Source organism: Equus caballus, chromosome 21 (assembly GCF_041296265.1).
Source record: "Equus caballus isolate H_3958 breed thoroughbred chromosome 21, TB-T2T, whole genome shotgun sequence".
NCBI classification, from domain to species: domain Eukaryota; kingdom Metazoa; phylum Chordata; class Mammalia; order Perissodactyla; family Equidae; genus Equus; species Equus caballus.
The window spans coordinates 42693740-42710791 of NC_091704.1; the positions used below are offsets into that span (position 1 = coordinate 42693740).

General features: G+C 36.5%; 1 protein-coding gene across 2 annotated transcripts in view; it reads right to left on the reverse strand.

Annotated features, from left to right (window-relative positions):
- The window catches only part of WDR70 (WD repeat domain 70), a 284820-nt gene that overhangs the window by 29829 nt on the left and 237939 nt on the right, over positions 1 to 17052 (reverse strand). For both annotated transcript variants that reach the window (XM_001499471.6, XM_070245899.1), the window contains exons 11-13: positions 15577 to 15676; positions 12206 to 12290; positions 10613 to 10751 (exon numbers count right to left, since the gene is read on the reverse strand). In XM_001499471.6, the coding sequence (XP_001499521.1) occupies positions 10613 to 10751; positions 12206 to 12290; positions 15577 to 15676 (324 nt within the window). The remainder of the gene's footprint in view (positions 1 to 10612; positions 10752 to 12205; positions 12291 to 15576; positions 15677 to 17052) is intronic.

Sequence of the window (17052 nt, forward strand, 5' to 3'; positions counted from 1 at the left end):
CGTTATACAAAGAATAGTGTGTCATTTTGAATACCTTTAAATATCTACAAAATGAAGTTGTCCTGATATTTTATAGAGGAGTCATGTACATTTCTTCTTCAGGGTTGCATTATCTAGTGGCTGATTTTTCATCCAGTTTGCCATTCATGGCAATCATGGCTATACCAGGAAATATAGATAAGTTTAAATATCAATTAAATAAACACCAAACTTTTGTGCAGAGAGGGAAAAAAAGTTTCTACTTAATCAAAAGGGAAACACTGACTGTTTCTACTGTTTTGAAGGACTAGAAATGGAAGCAAAACAGTAAATACAAAACATTTCCTTGAAACTGCTGACACCAATAAGCACTAGATACCTACTAACATAGCCTGTTAGAGGGTTAAATGACTCTAAAAAATGGGTAAACTATTAAACTGGACAAGCCCTCCTTTTAGTCCTCATTTTCCTCCCTTCAATGATTTATGAAGGCTGAAGCAGGATGTGAGGGGTCCTTCATCTCACTGTAACTCCCAAAACGAGATCAATGTCAAACAGTAATTATAGGAAAAGACATCTCACTATAGGTTTTGTATCTGGATTCCTACAGTAGACATTATTTCAGAGAAGAATGCTGAAATGGAGAACCTAAACAACTGTACCTGAATTAAGAGTCTACCGGTTAAGTAAATTTATAAAGTTTTTCTTTTAAAAGAGACTGGAGATGAGAACAGAAAGGAAGTGATAAGTGTATCAGAATTTGTCTTCTATTCTAAGGAGGAATAATGATTAGACTGCTGATAAAACATAGTGACAAATTCCAGCAAATAATCTTTACTTCAAAGTACAGTGTGTCTTACAAAATAGATCCAGGAAACAGATCATATTCATTAACAGTATAACAACCAAAACAAATTACATTCATTAGAGTTTTAAATTACCAGTATTTTAAGCATCCGTAGTATATTTGTGTTTCCTCCAGTGAACTCAAAACACAGCTATTTTTAGTAAGTCTGAAAAAGATCATCTGAAGTTTTAAAGAAGCAGACAAAATAAAATGTGTACTTCTTTCATCAAATCTAAAAGAAAACATATTTATGGTCTGAAATTCCAAATTAACTAGACAAAACTATTAACAAAAAATAAAAACAAAAGAAGGCGGTAGGGAACAGGCCATTACAGTAAGTTCCAATAAGAACATACTAGAATAAAATATAATAAGAGGTAAGCAAAATTAACAAATATATTTTCACCAAACACCCACTATGTACCACGTACTGTGTGAAGCATTAGGACTATAACGCCCTTACCACCCACATGGCACTGAGGAGATCCTTACTCTAATTGGTCGCTAAAGAATTTAGAAATGGCTAAGAAGAGAGTAGCAAAGATAATAGAAGTGTTGAGAAAATATGACCCACAAGGAAACGTTAAAAAAAAACCTATGCAACTAAGTTTGGTTCACTTAGACAAGAGAAGAGTGAACACTAACGTTATAATCTTAAAGGAAATAGAGGATGTTGACCAGCTGTTCTCCAACTCCATGAGGACTAGAGTAAAGGATGTGGGCTCTGAGCATGAGAATGTAAAGCTAAAAGTAAAGGAAAAAAAGATCTGATGGTAAAGGCTTTCATAAACAAGAATAAACTCTTTAGGGAGGTTGTAAATCTGTTAGAAGTAAATCTAATTTTCATATAGGAGAGTTGAGCCATAGTTCTCAGGTAGGCAAGGAGATAGACTCTGGAAGATACTGAGACACTGAGTAAGGTATGCCCGATGCCAGAAGGTGGCTAATTTAGAAAAAGCCAGTAGCCTTGCCTGCCGCGTAGTTATGTCAAGGGAACATACCACCACAGTAAGAGAGGTGACTCATACTGGGATCAATGATGTTATTTTATTTCCTACAAGTGAACGTTCCTGTAAGTGTGCAGCAATCTTAGAAGCTTCCTCCTAGGCACATCGGCTGCAATTTATACTATTTCATTATGTATTTCCCATCACCATTATAATTTATTTAATTAAAAAAAAAACAACTTCTGGTTCCGGGTGAGAGAGACGAAACACATTCCACTTGGTCTCTCCTTCTGATCACAGTTATAAAACCTGGAGAGAAGGCACGGAGCCCCTACTTGAGGACTCTAAAGAGTAAAGAGTAGTAGGCACACTAGGGAATTAGTCCAGAATTCAAAGTTTCACTGAATTAGAAATGAGTTTACCATTTCCTCCACTCTGGTACCCCTCCCCCAGCCAAAAAAAACAAAAAAAATTTGTGATGAACAAAATATCAAAATTTTAAATAAAGACAGGATCAGTCCAACTGAGTTTTCCTTTTGCCTCAGGCTTGAATACAGTTTGGCACAGCACTGTTACTGATCCCATTTTTATTTAAAATACTGCCATTTTAGTCATCATGGATTTTTTACACTAATTTTGATTCTTTCATAATGTTGCATTAAAATGTTACTTATCTTGATTACAGAGTTTTTTGGCACTTTCTTAAATTTTGTGCTTGAGCCTGACCCTAGTCCTGGCCCTGCTGCAACCTATATCTCACTCTATCACATAAAAATGAGCTCAGGGGGCCGGCCCCATGGCTAGGTGGTTAGAGTTCCACGTGCTCTGCTTTATCAGTGTGGGTTCATGGGTTCAGATCCTGGGCGCGGACCTACTCCACTCATCAGCCATGCTGTGGGGGCATCCCATGTGCAAAGTGGGGGAGGACTGGCACGGATAGTGGCTCAGCGCTAATCTTCCTCAAGCAAAAAAAAAAAAAAGAGAGAGAGAGAATTGGCGATGGACGTTGGCTCAGGGCGAATCTTCCTCACCAAAAATAAATAAATAAATAAATAAATAATGAGCTCAAAATGAACAAGAGACATAAATGTAAAACATAAAACTTTTAGAAGAAAATCTCTGTGACCTGGAGTCAGTCAAGTTCTTAGATGTGACACTAAAAGTACTTTCTATAAAAGAAAAAACTGATAAACTAGATTTTATCAAGATTAAAATCTTTTGCTTTGTAAAAGACACTATTAAGAAAAAGAAAAAAACAAGCAAGAAGCTGGGAGAAAATATTTGCAAATCACATATCCTAACAAAAGCCTGGTACCTAGAATACATAAAGGACTCTCAAAACTTAACAGCAAGAAAACAACCTGATTTAAAAACGGGCAAAAAATACGAACAGCTTCTTCGCCAAAAAGGCTATAATAATGGGAAATGAACACATGAAGATATTCAACATCATTAGCCATCAGGAAAATGGAAATTCCAACTACAATGAGACACCACTCCACACCTCTTAGAATGTATAAAACTTAAAATGCTAACAATACAAAGTATTTGAGGATGTAGAGCAAGTAGAAAATGCATTTACTGTTGGTGGGAACGCAAAATGGTACTGCTACTCTGAAGAATGGCTTGGCATTTTCTTATAAAAATAAACATACACTCACCGTGTGACCCAGCAAGCCCACACTTAGATACTTACCCTGGGGAAATGAAAACTTATGTTCACACAAAAACCTGTATATGAAGGCTTATAGCAGTTCTCTCCATATTCTCCAAAAACTGGAAACAATCAAATGTCCTTTAACAGGTAAACCAACTGTGCTATATGCATACAGCAGAATACTACTCAGCAATAAAATGTAACAAACTATTGACATACACAGTGACCTTGATGAATCTCTAAAGCATTCTGCTGAAAGAAGTCCGTCTAAAAAGGTTACATACTGTATGAGTCCTTTCATAAGACGTTCTTAAAAAGGCAACACTTGTGATGGAGAACAGATCAATAATGCGAGGGGTTAGGAGCAGCGGGCGGGGAAGGGGTGAGAGTGTGACTCTAGAGGGATAGCACAAAGGAGTTTTTGGGGGTGATGGAACTGTTTTGTATCCTGATTGTGCCTACAGATGAGCACTCAACTGTAACCTCCAAATCCTGAAACCCATCTACAGCATGATACCTTTAGGGGCAATGAGAACCGAAAAGTAATTTAATCAAGTCTTACTGATGCCAGCCCCTCGGGACACTGTGAAGCTAACTTAGTAGGGGACTCCAGCTGAGTTCCAGTTATGGTTTAGACTGAACTCTGGGATGTATGCTGCTTGCTCCAGGAAATCTCAAAACAGGGTTTAGTAATCCAAATCATGAAAGCAGCAAAAATGCAGTAGCGTTTTTTTATGACAGCCCAATGGCATCTCTTTTTTTCAGTGATTAAAGAAAATATTCTTACAGAAAGTAGAACTGACTGATCATTGTGCTTCTTGACAGTAAAACATTGCCTAATAGCCCTGCTGGAAGTTAGCTCTTGACCCTGGAGAAAGCAGTACTAGAGAAGGAACCACGTAACCACTGTATTGGCAGATTTACACTAAAACCCCATCATCTTCTACTTACTCCCAGGTTCTCTATCAAATATTCATACATCTCGGAAGACCAGGAAACATCCAGTGCTCACATACCCTGCCTTTCTGTTCTCAATGAGCAAATGTTCAACACACCTATGTTGATATGCCTTATCACTTGGCTGTGGGAAAATATACATACTTTATTAAATACAAACATGTTAATCAAGATTCACCTAGAATCTGCATTGTTTAATCTTCCCAAGAAAGTGAATTACAGTATAATTTCATTAAGCTATCACTTTATACAAAATAATACATAATTCAAAGCAATTGCTATTCCCTAGTCAACCAGCTGCCTGATTGCTCTTTAATAAAAATCAGATATAGAAAGCTAGTTAATTCAAAGCCAATTTTTTCCATCCCTTTGTGCTTCACATTAAGAAGGTTTCACTATATTTTAGAAGGCAGATAAATCCCAAATATAGTCTTTCTTTCAAGTTTATTTTCAGTTGGCATTTGTACTGCCGATAGCTCAGGTTCCCTCTGTGTACTATTTCTTGTATGATCCTGACTAGGCAAAGACACCACTTGTTTCCTTTATTTCTACAAAATGTTTAAAGAGGTGCAATTCGGCCTGAGCTGGGTCTTTATATCAATAAGACAGATCACTAGTCTATTCCCAGTACGAAACGGAAGAAAAGATGAGTTCCCCAGCTCCTTCAGAGACAAGCTTTCACAGGCACAGCTTCATTAATTTGTTTGAAGTGAATTTCCAGATTAGTTATATCTATATGCAAACGTAACAACAAAGATACATTCCAAAGCCAATTCTGAGGAGTTCTGGAATATCCATTATAATCTGAATGACCTTTCTGCTCTCTTCCATGTGTACAAATAATTGACGATGATTGCAGTCTGAATGGTCAGCATGTCCCTTACACTTACAAATTAAGATAAATAAAGCTTCACGAAGGGTCTATTATTTCACGGCCCCATTATATCCACCTATTCTTCTTATTCAAGCTCTTTGGATTTAAAGCATCAATATTCTCTCCTAATAAGAAGACAAAAACTTTTTATGTGAAACGAAAGTGGTAATACTTTCATTTTATATGTTACATGTCATTTTATATATTAACATATATAACAATTTTCTTGGACAGCAAAATTTATTACATTAAATGCCATATCAATGGAGTAATCTATGAGTGATACGATTAGATATGATATTTACTTTCTTGATCTTTTCTACATTGTTAATTTTTTAGATTTAGTATGTACTACTTTTATAACCAGAAAAATACAATTAAAATACAAAATGCTAATCTGATAGTCCACACTGAAATGCATATATCAAGAATCAGATCTTACAAGGTAAGGAAAAATAATGTGAAATCAAGTTGTCTTCAGAACTTCCCTAATTAAATAAAGAAGGAAATATAGTTGGAATTTTCAGGGAAAGTTTTTTTTTAAAGAAATCTTTTTTTCCACAATATGGACCTCACTTTCTCCTCAATATATATAGTAGGCTATCTCTATAATCAGTCTTAAATAAGAAATTTTCCCCTACTTTTGGTAAAAATATAAATTGTAACATAATTTTAACAATAATTATATATTTTTCAACCAATACCCCTGATAATAAGGGGCTTATAGTAAGTAAATAAATCAATCTAGTAGAAAAACTTTAGGTTTTCCCTATCTTTTAGGAGAAGGCCAGAGTTAATAACAAACAGAAAACTCAATATTTTTATTTCACTTTTTTCCATTTGATGAAGATAAAAACAACTGACAAAGTTCCAGGAAGGCAGATCTAGAATATACACTTTCTCTGATTGTAGAGCTGGCTGCATGAAAATTAATAACAAGATTTCAAAGTGACAGAAGACACCTAATACTAGACCTTCTGAGTCTTCTTTTGTAAAGAACAAATGAGATGTGCACAATTTAGATTTCATTTCCTACAGGAAGGGAGTTTTCTAGAGAACAAGTCACGGTAGAAAGAAGCAAAAATCTAACATAATCCTTGCTCTTTGCTATCTATGTTCTTCAGTGGTTAAAAAGTGTTCCTAAAGATAATCAAATATTCTTTAGATAATTACAAAGGAGCTCTTTCCTTCCTTAAAAGACCTGTACTATTATATTTCTTATGTCGGTACAAGGATTCTCGATCCACTTTGAAATGCTTACGGCAGTCTAGTTGAAAATATCAGAGCAAATTTCCCTTCCCTTCTCTTCAGTGGCCACATGCCAGATCAGTTGTGCTAGATGCTTTGGCTGTATTTTAAAAATAAAGGTGTAGTTTTTTTCTTTCTTTTCCTCACTTTGTTCAGTCAGTTTTAAGACACAGAGGTCTCTCACCAGAGTACCTAAGCCAAGAAACAAATCAGAAGAGAAGTCAGCAGCAGGTGTGAAATTTCTGGCTTTTTTTCTTCTCTTTACCCAAGGGAATGCCTGCTATCTCTTTTAAATTATTGCCAAAAGCATCTGAGGTGAAGAGGCCACCATCTTAAATAATACCAGGTCAAAACAACTTTATTTCACTAAGCTTGGGTTAAAGAGTATAAATGGTAATACGCTAGTACAACTGCATAAACCATGTACCTTGATTTATGTTAGTTAAAAAGGAAATTCTATTAAGTCATTTTGCAAGAAATTATAGTTTGATGAAAAATTATTAAGCTAACAATAGTTTTTAATGTTATTTTCAGAGCATTTCCTGATATAACTAGAACTTTGAAAAGGTTTAAAAATGTCTATGTTTCTTCTAATTATTTTTTTAAAAACTGATACATCATCTCCAATTATATTTTGCCCATTCTTTCTCCCGTATGCTTTTATTGCACAGAAGAGAGTAATGGAAGCCTTTTACACAACATATAAAAAGCCTAGGGTCCCGTCTAACACAAAAACAAAAGTGAGTTCGTAAACTCAAGATTGAAGTTACATTCTGGAATTTATCTTAGGAAAGAGGCTAAGCACACTACTCAAATCACAAAGAATTAGATGATAAATGAGGAGTATGAGTGTGTTGTGTTTTTTTTTTAACTTGAGGAAACACAAGTGGACTACAAAGGAAACATCTAAAAATAATTTCAGCAGAATTGTAAAATGTCTACAAATATCATACAGTAAATGTTAAAAAAATATTTGTCACCTCCTAGTGAAGAGAGGTGAGAGTTTTTCTACTGAATAAAGAAAAATTTTTAGAGCATACGACAATGCAGAGAATGGAAACAGAACTAGTTTTTTTTTTTAGTTTATTTCAAAAATAAATATAAATATTCTTAGACTTTTAAAAGCTATTTATTGTGAAGATGGTAGGAGAATTTTTAGTTATTAGGAAATTAACTGTACAGATTGTTAACATCCCCTGACTGAAAATAATGCTCATGTTGAGCTGGGTATTCTAGAATATAACTATCGAGGGGACTATTTTGTTTTAGAAGAGGGTGTGGGAAGAATATAACCAATCACACTCTACTGAAGTACGGGGACACATCTAGGATAGAACTAAAGCCACCGTTGCCTGTGCCTCGTTAAACAAGCACACCACTAAATGTTGATACTAAGAATAGGAGATGTTGTCTTTAATGTACATTAAAACAACACAGTAAGTACATTACTACAGCAGGGTGTGTTATTTCCAAAGAAATGACCATCCTGATTTTTAATGCCAAAACCACAATAAAATAAAAGAGGTGTTTTCTGGCCCTTCTAGTAAAATGTCCACTCTCTTTATCCCTTCCAAAGAATGCATTTGCTTATTTTCTTACATTCCAAGAAGACTCACAACTTGAGAAAATAGATCAAAGGGACAGTATAAAGTCCTTTTAGCATATCATTTTACTACATAAACAGAAAACAATACTGTCTGATGTTAACCACAACAAAAGACAAACAAATCCTAAATCAACGATTGAAAAGGCCACTTTCAGGTGTGTGGGTTTGTCTCTATTTGAAGTTCTCTGTTCATCCATCCATTAAAATGGATCTCAGAATCTGTTTTCTGACTTTTCTAAGGTAATTCAATATATGGTATAATCTCTTGACTTCATGAGCCTTCTCTTTTGTTTGCTTCTCTTCATTTGCTCATCCCTTAAATGCTCGGATTTTCGAGGGCTCATCTTCTCCATCCTTTGTGCCCTTTCCTTAATCAAACTAACCAGAACCAACATTTCAACTAGGAACTATAAATGCTTCTCCCAAAACTGTCTTCTTTCTCTTAAGCACCAAACTCATCTACCTATCTGTCTACTAAGCATCTCTACCCAGAGGTCCTACAGGTACTTCAACATTTCAACAGAACTCACTGTCTTTCTTCCAAAACCTGCTTTCTTTTCTTTTCTTTTCTTTTCTTCTCCTTTTTTAATCTCAGGGAACACTGACCCAGTATCCCAAGTTATAAACCTTAGTCTTCATATACAAATGAATACCAAATCTTGTAAACCTAGCCTTCACATTTCAATAAAAACTAACTGTTCTAAAACCTAGATCTGAATGTATCATCCCTTTGCTTTAAAAAAGAGCCACAAGATAGTCACCTTCTTATTATGGTATACAAGGTCAATGTACCTTTCCTTCTCTAGATACTACTCTCCTGCCTCATTCTCCCAAGACACACCTGTGGTCTACAATATGCATTATCTGCATTTCTCAAGTACACCATTCACTCATTCAATAAATACTGATTAAGTGCCATCTATGTGCCAGGCACTGTTCTAAGCACTGAGGACATTGCAGTGAATAAAACAAAGTTTCTTACCTCCTGGTAAAAGAAGACAGACAAAAACAAACAAATACATATTAGATGAAGTGGTAGTAAGCGCTATGGAGAAACAGATCTAGGTAGAAAAGCAACTCAGAGCAACACAGCAAACAGCATGTTCTGTGCCCTACAGAAATGCAGCATGTCTTTAAAAGTGCAATCATACTTCTACATCTCTTAATTATTTATGTTTCAATTTAAACTACAATCTTAAAACACAACACCATGAGTAATACTGAGATGTATTGTCATTGAGAGCCATAACAGAACACAGCTTACATCTGGAACAACCAATTATAATAATTTCATTTTTTTGAGATTAAAGTTGATAGAGTCAAGAGTATTTTTCTTTGATTCTGATGTTTTAGTTGGCTGCTGGATGTACCCAAAAAAAGTATTATTAGTGCTGGCACATTTCAGATTACGTCATGAGATTACAATCTTTAAATTTAAGTACTCATCTAGAATCAGTCTCATTGTTTAGTTCATTGTCTCTAACTCACTCTACCATGGTTTCAAATTTAGGGCCTACAAATTAAGACTCCACAGTAATACTAGAACACTAAAGACAACAGCTTTTTACTCGTGATTTCAAAACAGTTGTTCAATTGTCTGAATCATTTAAGTACCTAATATGTCTCAACTGTTTACAAAGAGCTGAAACAACTGGAGAACCTACATAAGAGCTCTGTTTAAGATATAGGATGTTACTAAAGAATCTGACAACGAGCCAAAGAAAATTTACACAGACATTAATTGGCCTGTTTCATACTCAGAAAATAAAATGATTTGCCTTACCATCTAAATAATAATATATACTTTAAAAGACTTTAAAGGAATTCAGATTTTCCTCTGGGAATCTTCACTATTATTGCATTAAATATGGTTCCAGTCCCAGGACATGAATGAATGAATGCATGCATGTATGCTGGTGTTTTAGTGCCTATACAAATCTGTAAAGCAAACTAAAGAGTTTTTTTTTTTTAAATACAGAAGCTAAATCTGAATTGTTTTAAACTTTCAAATAACTAAACAGAAATTAAACTCGGTGGAAGCTGAGAAGTCTTACCCTAATGACAACTCTGACAAGCAGAATTCTGTCAAAGTTTCCAAGGTTTTCAAACAATGATACACTTCACCACTTTCTGAGGGCATAACTTTTCACTGTCCACAACCCCCGAATCCTCACAAACATATACCATGTGGGAAGCTCCTTTCTGTATCTTACATGATGATCAGCTTCTGCTCTCCTCAAATTGGCTGGCAGACGGGTGAAACATCCCAGGCCCAGCCTTAATGCTGACTGACGTAGGGCCCATAGGAAATACTGGGTCGGGGAGGGGACAGGGGAGATCAGCCAGTCTGTAATGTACTAAAAATTCCTGTTTTGGTGGAAAAAGCAGCCACCATTGCACTGTACCAGCCAGGGCTTATGTTCTATTTAAAAACCAAGATGGCTACGAGGCAAACTTCACTTCATTCTCAAGGCTGGAGAGAAAAGAATATACATACCGCATCCGTGATGTCTATTTCGTACACCCTTTGGAAAGTCCTGCGCTCAAAGAAAACAAGTTTGCCACTGCCACATCCCCTTTGTACAGATGTGCCAGTGACTATGAGTTTATCATCTGGACTGAAACAGCAGTCGGTCCTACAGAAAAAAAGAGTTTATAATTGTAAGCTTATGACCCCACAACAGTGCAGTAAGCGAGTTAAATAAAATATAAACAACATCATTGTGATAAGAGATAACTCTTATACGGGGCTTACAATAAGTTAAGCACTTATATTAATTCACTTAATCTTCACAACAATCCTATGAGGTAGATATTATTATTCCTATTTTACTGATGAGGAAACTGAGGCAGAGGGAAGTTAAATAAACCTTGTCCAAGATCACAAAAGTAAGTGGTGCAGCTGGGATTCGAACTTAGGCAGTCTGATCCAGCTTTTTAACTTCTACACATTATAATATTTTTTAATGTAAAGAGAGTGTGGGAAAAACTCAATACAGACATTGACAGAGTATATACACAAATAGACATCGTATGACTAATGTCTAAGTAGTGATTATTTTCACCAGTTTTGGAACTATTTTTTACCACCACCATCACTCACATAATTTGAGTTTTGTCAAGTCAAGCACCATGAAATGAGGAGCAGGTTGCACCACCAGAACCTGATTGATGGCTATGAGTCAACAGCTCTTGTTATTGGAGATCTGGCACACCTGATTGTGAATAATCTAAGACATGATCCAAAGAAGTTACGTAGTTAGCAGGCATAACAGCTCAAAAGATTCTCATCAGCTATGAATTCATGCTTGTTTGTCCATCTGTTTGTTTGAACAGATAAATGCCATGGGCCACAGACCGCGTTAGAGTTAGTGCTCTGTTATTATTCAGCTTCCTCCACTTGATGCTTCCATTACCTTCATGTGCTCTCCCTGTCGGGCATTATTTAACACAGATGTGAAATTTTATTTTTACCAAAATAGAAAATTTTGCTTAGGCACCAACTGTAGGACTTGGAGGTCAAATCCCACCTCAGCTGCCTCAGAAAAATCTTTAAATGCTTTAGTTGTCAACTTAGTAGGATGGAGACAACTGTGTTCAGCTACCACAGCGAGACAGTCTGAACAAGTGAGGCTTACCCAATTATTGATTAGAATGATGATAAGAAAATAATTGAGAAAGTGATAATAAAATAATGCTCAGTAACTCTGAAAAATTGCTTTGATGGTATGAGGGTTCAAATTTTAAAAGACAACAAATATGTAGGCCTACCTTGTCATTTATACAATATTAAAAGAACAATTCAATCCCTTAAAATATTTTTACTACTCCAAGACCTATGAGTGGATATAATATATAAACACACACAAATGCAAGAACATACATCATTTCAACTTCAAAAAAATATTTTTCTGAAGAATGTGCAAAATGAAAAGGAAAAATAAAATGAATCTTTCAAAAACCAATTTCAATCACTCTTCAAATTCCTTTTCTAGAATATCTAAAAGACATGATACAAATTAATGTTAAGGTAAAGAAATTTCTTTTCTATTCTCTCACACTTATCAAATATTAAAAATATGCTACTTACATTGGGAACATGGTAGGAAGACCTGAGGCTGAAAAAAGTGGCTTATTAAACTGTCGGATGTCCCACAATTTTAATGAATCATCACCTGATAGAGGAATGAGAAAGAAAAAAAATACAGAAAGTGAATTGGGCAAAAAGAACTAGTTCCAAGTTTAGAGTTTGCTAAACTTAGTGTACAACTATAAGAAGAAAGGGAGAAAGGGAAGAAAAGAGGGAGAAAGGGAGGGAAGGGAAGGAGGGGGAGAGAGGGAGGGAGGGAAGGAAGGAAAGAAGGAAGGAAGGAGATGTACATAAGCATGTTTTGCTTTTTTAACCGTTTGGGGAGCTTGAAAGCAGTAGTTGCAAGAACAGTAGAAAGATATATGACAATGAACTGGCCTTCTAGAAATTACTTTCCAGAATGATGTAGCATCTATAGGCTAGAAGGAACCCTGGAGAATCTACTCTAAAGAGTGATTTTAGAGCAGATGGTAGTTCCCCTGTGGTCTATTTGAGCATAACCTGACTTCTAAAGAAGATATTAATTTAACAACCATCAGGCCCGAAAACAGTTCAATTCACAACAGATTCTTTTTCCCACTAGTGTGTAGGTGAAGCTATCCATTAACGTTAATGAGGGTGAGCCATGCGATTCCCTCCCCTACAGTGTAACTCTACCTGTGGCTATCATTCTTCACTCTGCTGGGGAGTACAGTGTTTCCAAGCTATTTAAAGTATAATTAATATTCTTTTAAGCATCATTTTTTAAAATATTTCTACAGGGCTACTAACTAATTCCTGACCAGAATGAAAGCCAAAACTCATATAAGTAATGTCTTTGCTCTTCCTTCTCCCCAGTGTCCACAGCTGAGACCTGCCTCAAGCCCTTGAGTCCAACAGGAATCACTATCAGATGCAAGTGAGGTGAGTGGAGAGTTCAATAGAAATCTCCGTTCTCTCCCCAGCGACCCTTCCTCTGAAATCCCACTTTTGGTAGGTGCACTAATCCACAACTGGCTGGACTAGGGACCTGCTTATATTGGAAGGACTTTGTAAGACTCACCTTTTTGCTTTTAGTCTTAAAAAAAGATTACAGATCTTCACAATTCTCAAACAATAAGAAAACATTAACCTGCATTAAATAGTTTAGCTAAGCTGGCAAGTTCTGGAGCTAGCAGGAGCACCTTACCACACCCTGGGGACTCTCTACTGAACAGACTTCCATCTGCCATATTCTATACATTGAGGAAGGAAAATGATAGAATATGGTATACATGTTGTGTTGATGACATGTGACCCAATAGCTATTAGAGGATGGAAAGGGAAAGTAAGAATTATCAGCAAAATGGCTTTGACTGAAGTGGAGTTAGGCCTATGCTTCTAAGGCAGTAATTATCAATTGGATGGGGACTGGCCTATTTTAGAATCCTCTGGGGAGAATTTTCAAACTCTTACCCCTCTCTTCCCTCTCCACTCCACCTTGGAGATTTGGGTATACAATCTGAAGATGCAAGAGTGAATGTGGCAATTTCTTTGTTTCTTTTTTTTTTTAAAGATTGGCACCTGAGCTAACATCAGTTGCCAATCTTTTTTTCCCCTCCTTCTCCCCAAAGGCCCCCAGTGCATAGTTGTATATTCTAGTTGTAGGTCCTTCCGGTTGTACTATGTGGGACACCACCTCAGCATGGCTTGATAAGCAGTGCCATCTCCATGCCCAGGATCTGAAACAGCGAAACCCTGGGCCGCTGAAGCAGAGTGAGTGAACTTAACCACTCAGCCACTGGGCCAGCCCTGAATGTGATAATTTCTAAGTGGAGCACTTATCATTTGAAAAACCTTCCTAGGGGATTCAGATACACTTCTGGGGTAAGAACCACCATTTGTAAGTAGAGTATGTATAGTCTTAATTAAGAGTCATCTCAGGATGCAAGTAGCAGCTTAGAACTGATGGACCAAAATACATATTTTATACATATCCACCTTTGTCATGTATACCATAAATAGAAAATACATGTACACTTGCTTTGGTTTTTAAAAAATTATGTAAGTGAGGGTAGTTTAGATATAATAGATAAGGTTCCTTGGAGGAAAGAGAATCTGAATGGAGCTCCCGAGGGTAAAAGGACATGGACTGGTTAAACTGAGGGGAAAGCTGTGCCAAGTCTCTTCATCTCCTCCTCACTTCCACTCCCCTCTACATCAGGTTGTAAATTCTTTCAGGAAAGGAACCCTGCCTATGATGTTCACAGCCTATACCCAGCACCTAGCATAATGTCGGCTTAGAGCAGCTGCTCAATATATAGAAGTTGAATGAGTGAATGAACGACTAAATGTACTGTTGCTAAATTAATTTGGCCTGCGAAATAAAGACTACATCCTTTATGTGATATTTAAGGCCATCTGTAACATGGCTCCGATCTACTGACTTTTCCTACTTTTCTCTCCCCACAAGTGGGCCCATGGAAGATCTTCAGTCATGTCCCACACTTCCCCATAATGCTTTGCTCATAAGCTGCCCTCACTATTCTCTTATCTCCTCCTATCAATGCACAGCTTATCCATGTGAGAAAGATTTAGCAAAAAATCAGAAACAACCTATATTCAACTATATGTGTATGGATAAGTAAACTTACAACATGATCTATATGTAGCTATTAGAAAATAACATCTGGGTATACAACCTCCTTTAACTGAATTCAGTTGGTGTTTGAACGGAAAAAAATCAATGGTCAGCAAATAGAAGATTTTGAAATACCAGACCTAGAATTATAAAATGGTATAGAAAGAATGTAGAACATTGTCTATAAAATTCTATAAAGTATACGCAAAGGTCATCCTTGGAGGCTTCAAACTTTGATGGGATTTGAAGCGAAAATAAAAACTTAGGCAAAAAAGTATACATTTTCTAAATTGTACTTGATTCCCCCCCCTTTTTTTTTTTTTTTGGTGAGAAGATTGACCCTGAGCTAACATCTGTTACCAATCTTCCTCTTTTCTTTTTCTTTTCCTCTCCCTAAAGCCCCAGTATATAGTTGTATATCCTAGTTGTAGGTCATCCTAGTTCCTCTAGGTGGCATGCTGCCACACCATGGCTTGATGAGCAATGCTAGGTCTGCGCCCAGGATCCAAACTGGTGAACCCCGGGCTGCTGAAGCGGAGTGCACAAACTTAACCACTCAGCCACAGGGCTGACCCCAGCTTGATCCCTTTTAATAAAACAATATTGCCAAGTTGCAAATGGATTCTAATGAAAAAAATCAGATTGGCAAAGGCACGTTAATAAAAGCACAGCTAGCTTTACTAAGTGCTAGGATACCAGTGTGACATCTGTTAGCATGAAGTATGATCATTTTAAATATAAAAACACATCAAAAAGAAAGCTTTCAACCTACCTCCACGAGAGGCAAGGACATTACCATCATAGGAGAAAGCAACGCAAGAAGTGTCTGTGCCTGGGTCATGAGCCTGTTTATAGTGGAATTTAGGATGAACCTGTTTGCGAAAACAAGCAAAGTGTTAACATCTCATCTGAATTCACATGAAAACATTTCTGTAGCAAGAATATTTCAATTTATCATCCAGAAAATTACATACATCTATATGTAAAATATTAATTTCACGTGATTATGTTTTCTTTATCCTGGAAAAAAAAATTCAAAAGGCTTTTTAAAACATCCATTTACTTTAATAAGAGAAAAGAAGAGATAAGGTAAGTCTTAGCAGGAGATATTTTTCAGCCTGGCCTTAGCAAGCTCTGAGCAACACAGTAACTTTAATTATAAAGTTACTGGAACCATTTCCTATAGTTAAGGAGTAAATATAAATAAAAATTACAAATGAACATATTATTTATTAACTCAAAAATATCACTGTATTCCAAGTATATGCCAGACACTGTGTACATGTTGTAGGTCTTGAAACATCTTTAATGTGCCTGTAGGATAATGTTGTTGTTGTTGTTGTTGATGATGATGATGATGATGATGATGATGATGATAGCTAACCCTTACACAATGCTTATTATATCCTCGGCACTACATCCTTTACTGATGATGATGATGATGATGATGATGATGATGATGATGATAGCTAACCCTTACACAATGCTTATTATATCCTCGGCACTACATCCTTTACTATCTTGCCTATTTAATTCTCACAATCACTCTACAAGTTAGGTTCTACTATTAGCATCTCCATTTCACAGATTAGGAAACTGAAGCACACAGACTTAAGTACCTTGTTCAAAGTCACACAGCTAGTAAGTGGTAGAGCTGGAGTTTGAACCAAAAACCCTGCTCTTAAACACTACACTACAGTCCTTCTCTCAGCTCTGGTGGTCTAGTGAATGCTCTGCAGTCAGGGAACCACACCAGCTGTCTGATGGTCATCATACTGTGGTGGCTACATGTTGCTGTGATGCTGCAAGCTCTGCCACCAGTATTTCAAATACCAGAAGGTAACCAATGGTGGACAGGTTTCAGCAGGGCTTCCAGACTAGACAGACTAGGAAGAAAGACTTAGCCACACACTTCTGAAAAAGTTGGCCATGAAAACCCTGTGAATAGCCACGGAGCATTGTTTGATAGAGTGCCGGAAGGTGAGAGGATGGCGCAAAAAGACCAGGCAGGATTCTGTTGTGCTGCACACAGGGTCGATAGGAGTCAGAATTGACTTGATGGCACTAACGACAATACTCCTTCTCTACTAGTGTATGTTAATAGTCTTTTTACTTCTAATCTCACTTCTGCACACTTAATGAATTGTAAAAGTAACTCTACTACTAATCTTGCCATTCAGTTATGATTCAGTAACCAGCACAGGTCAAAGCACTAGGGAATCAATTATTCCAGATCCACCAGGCTGGA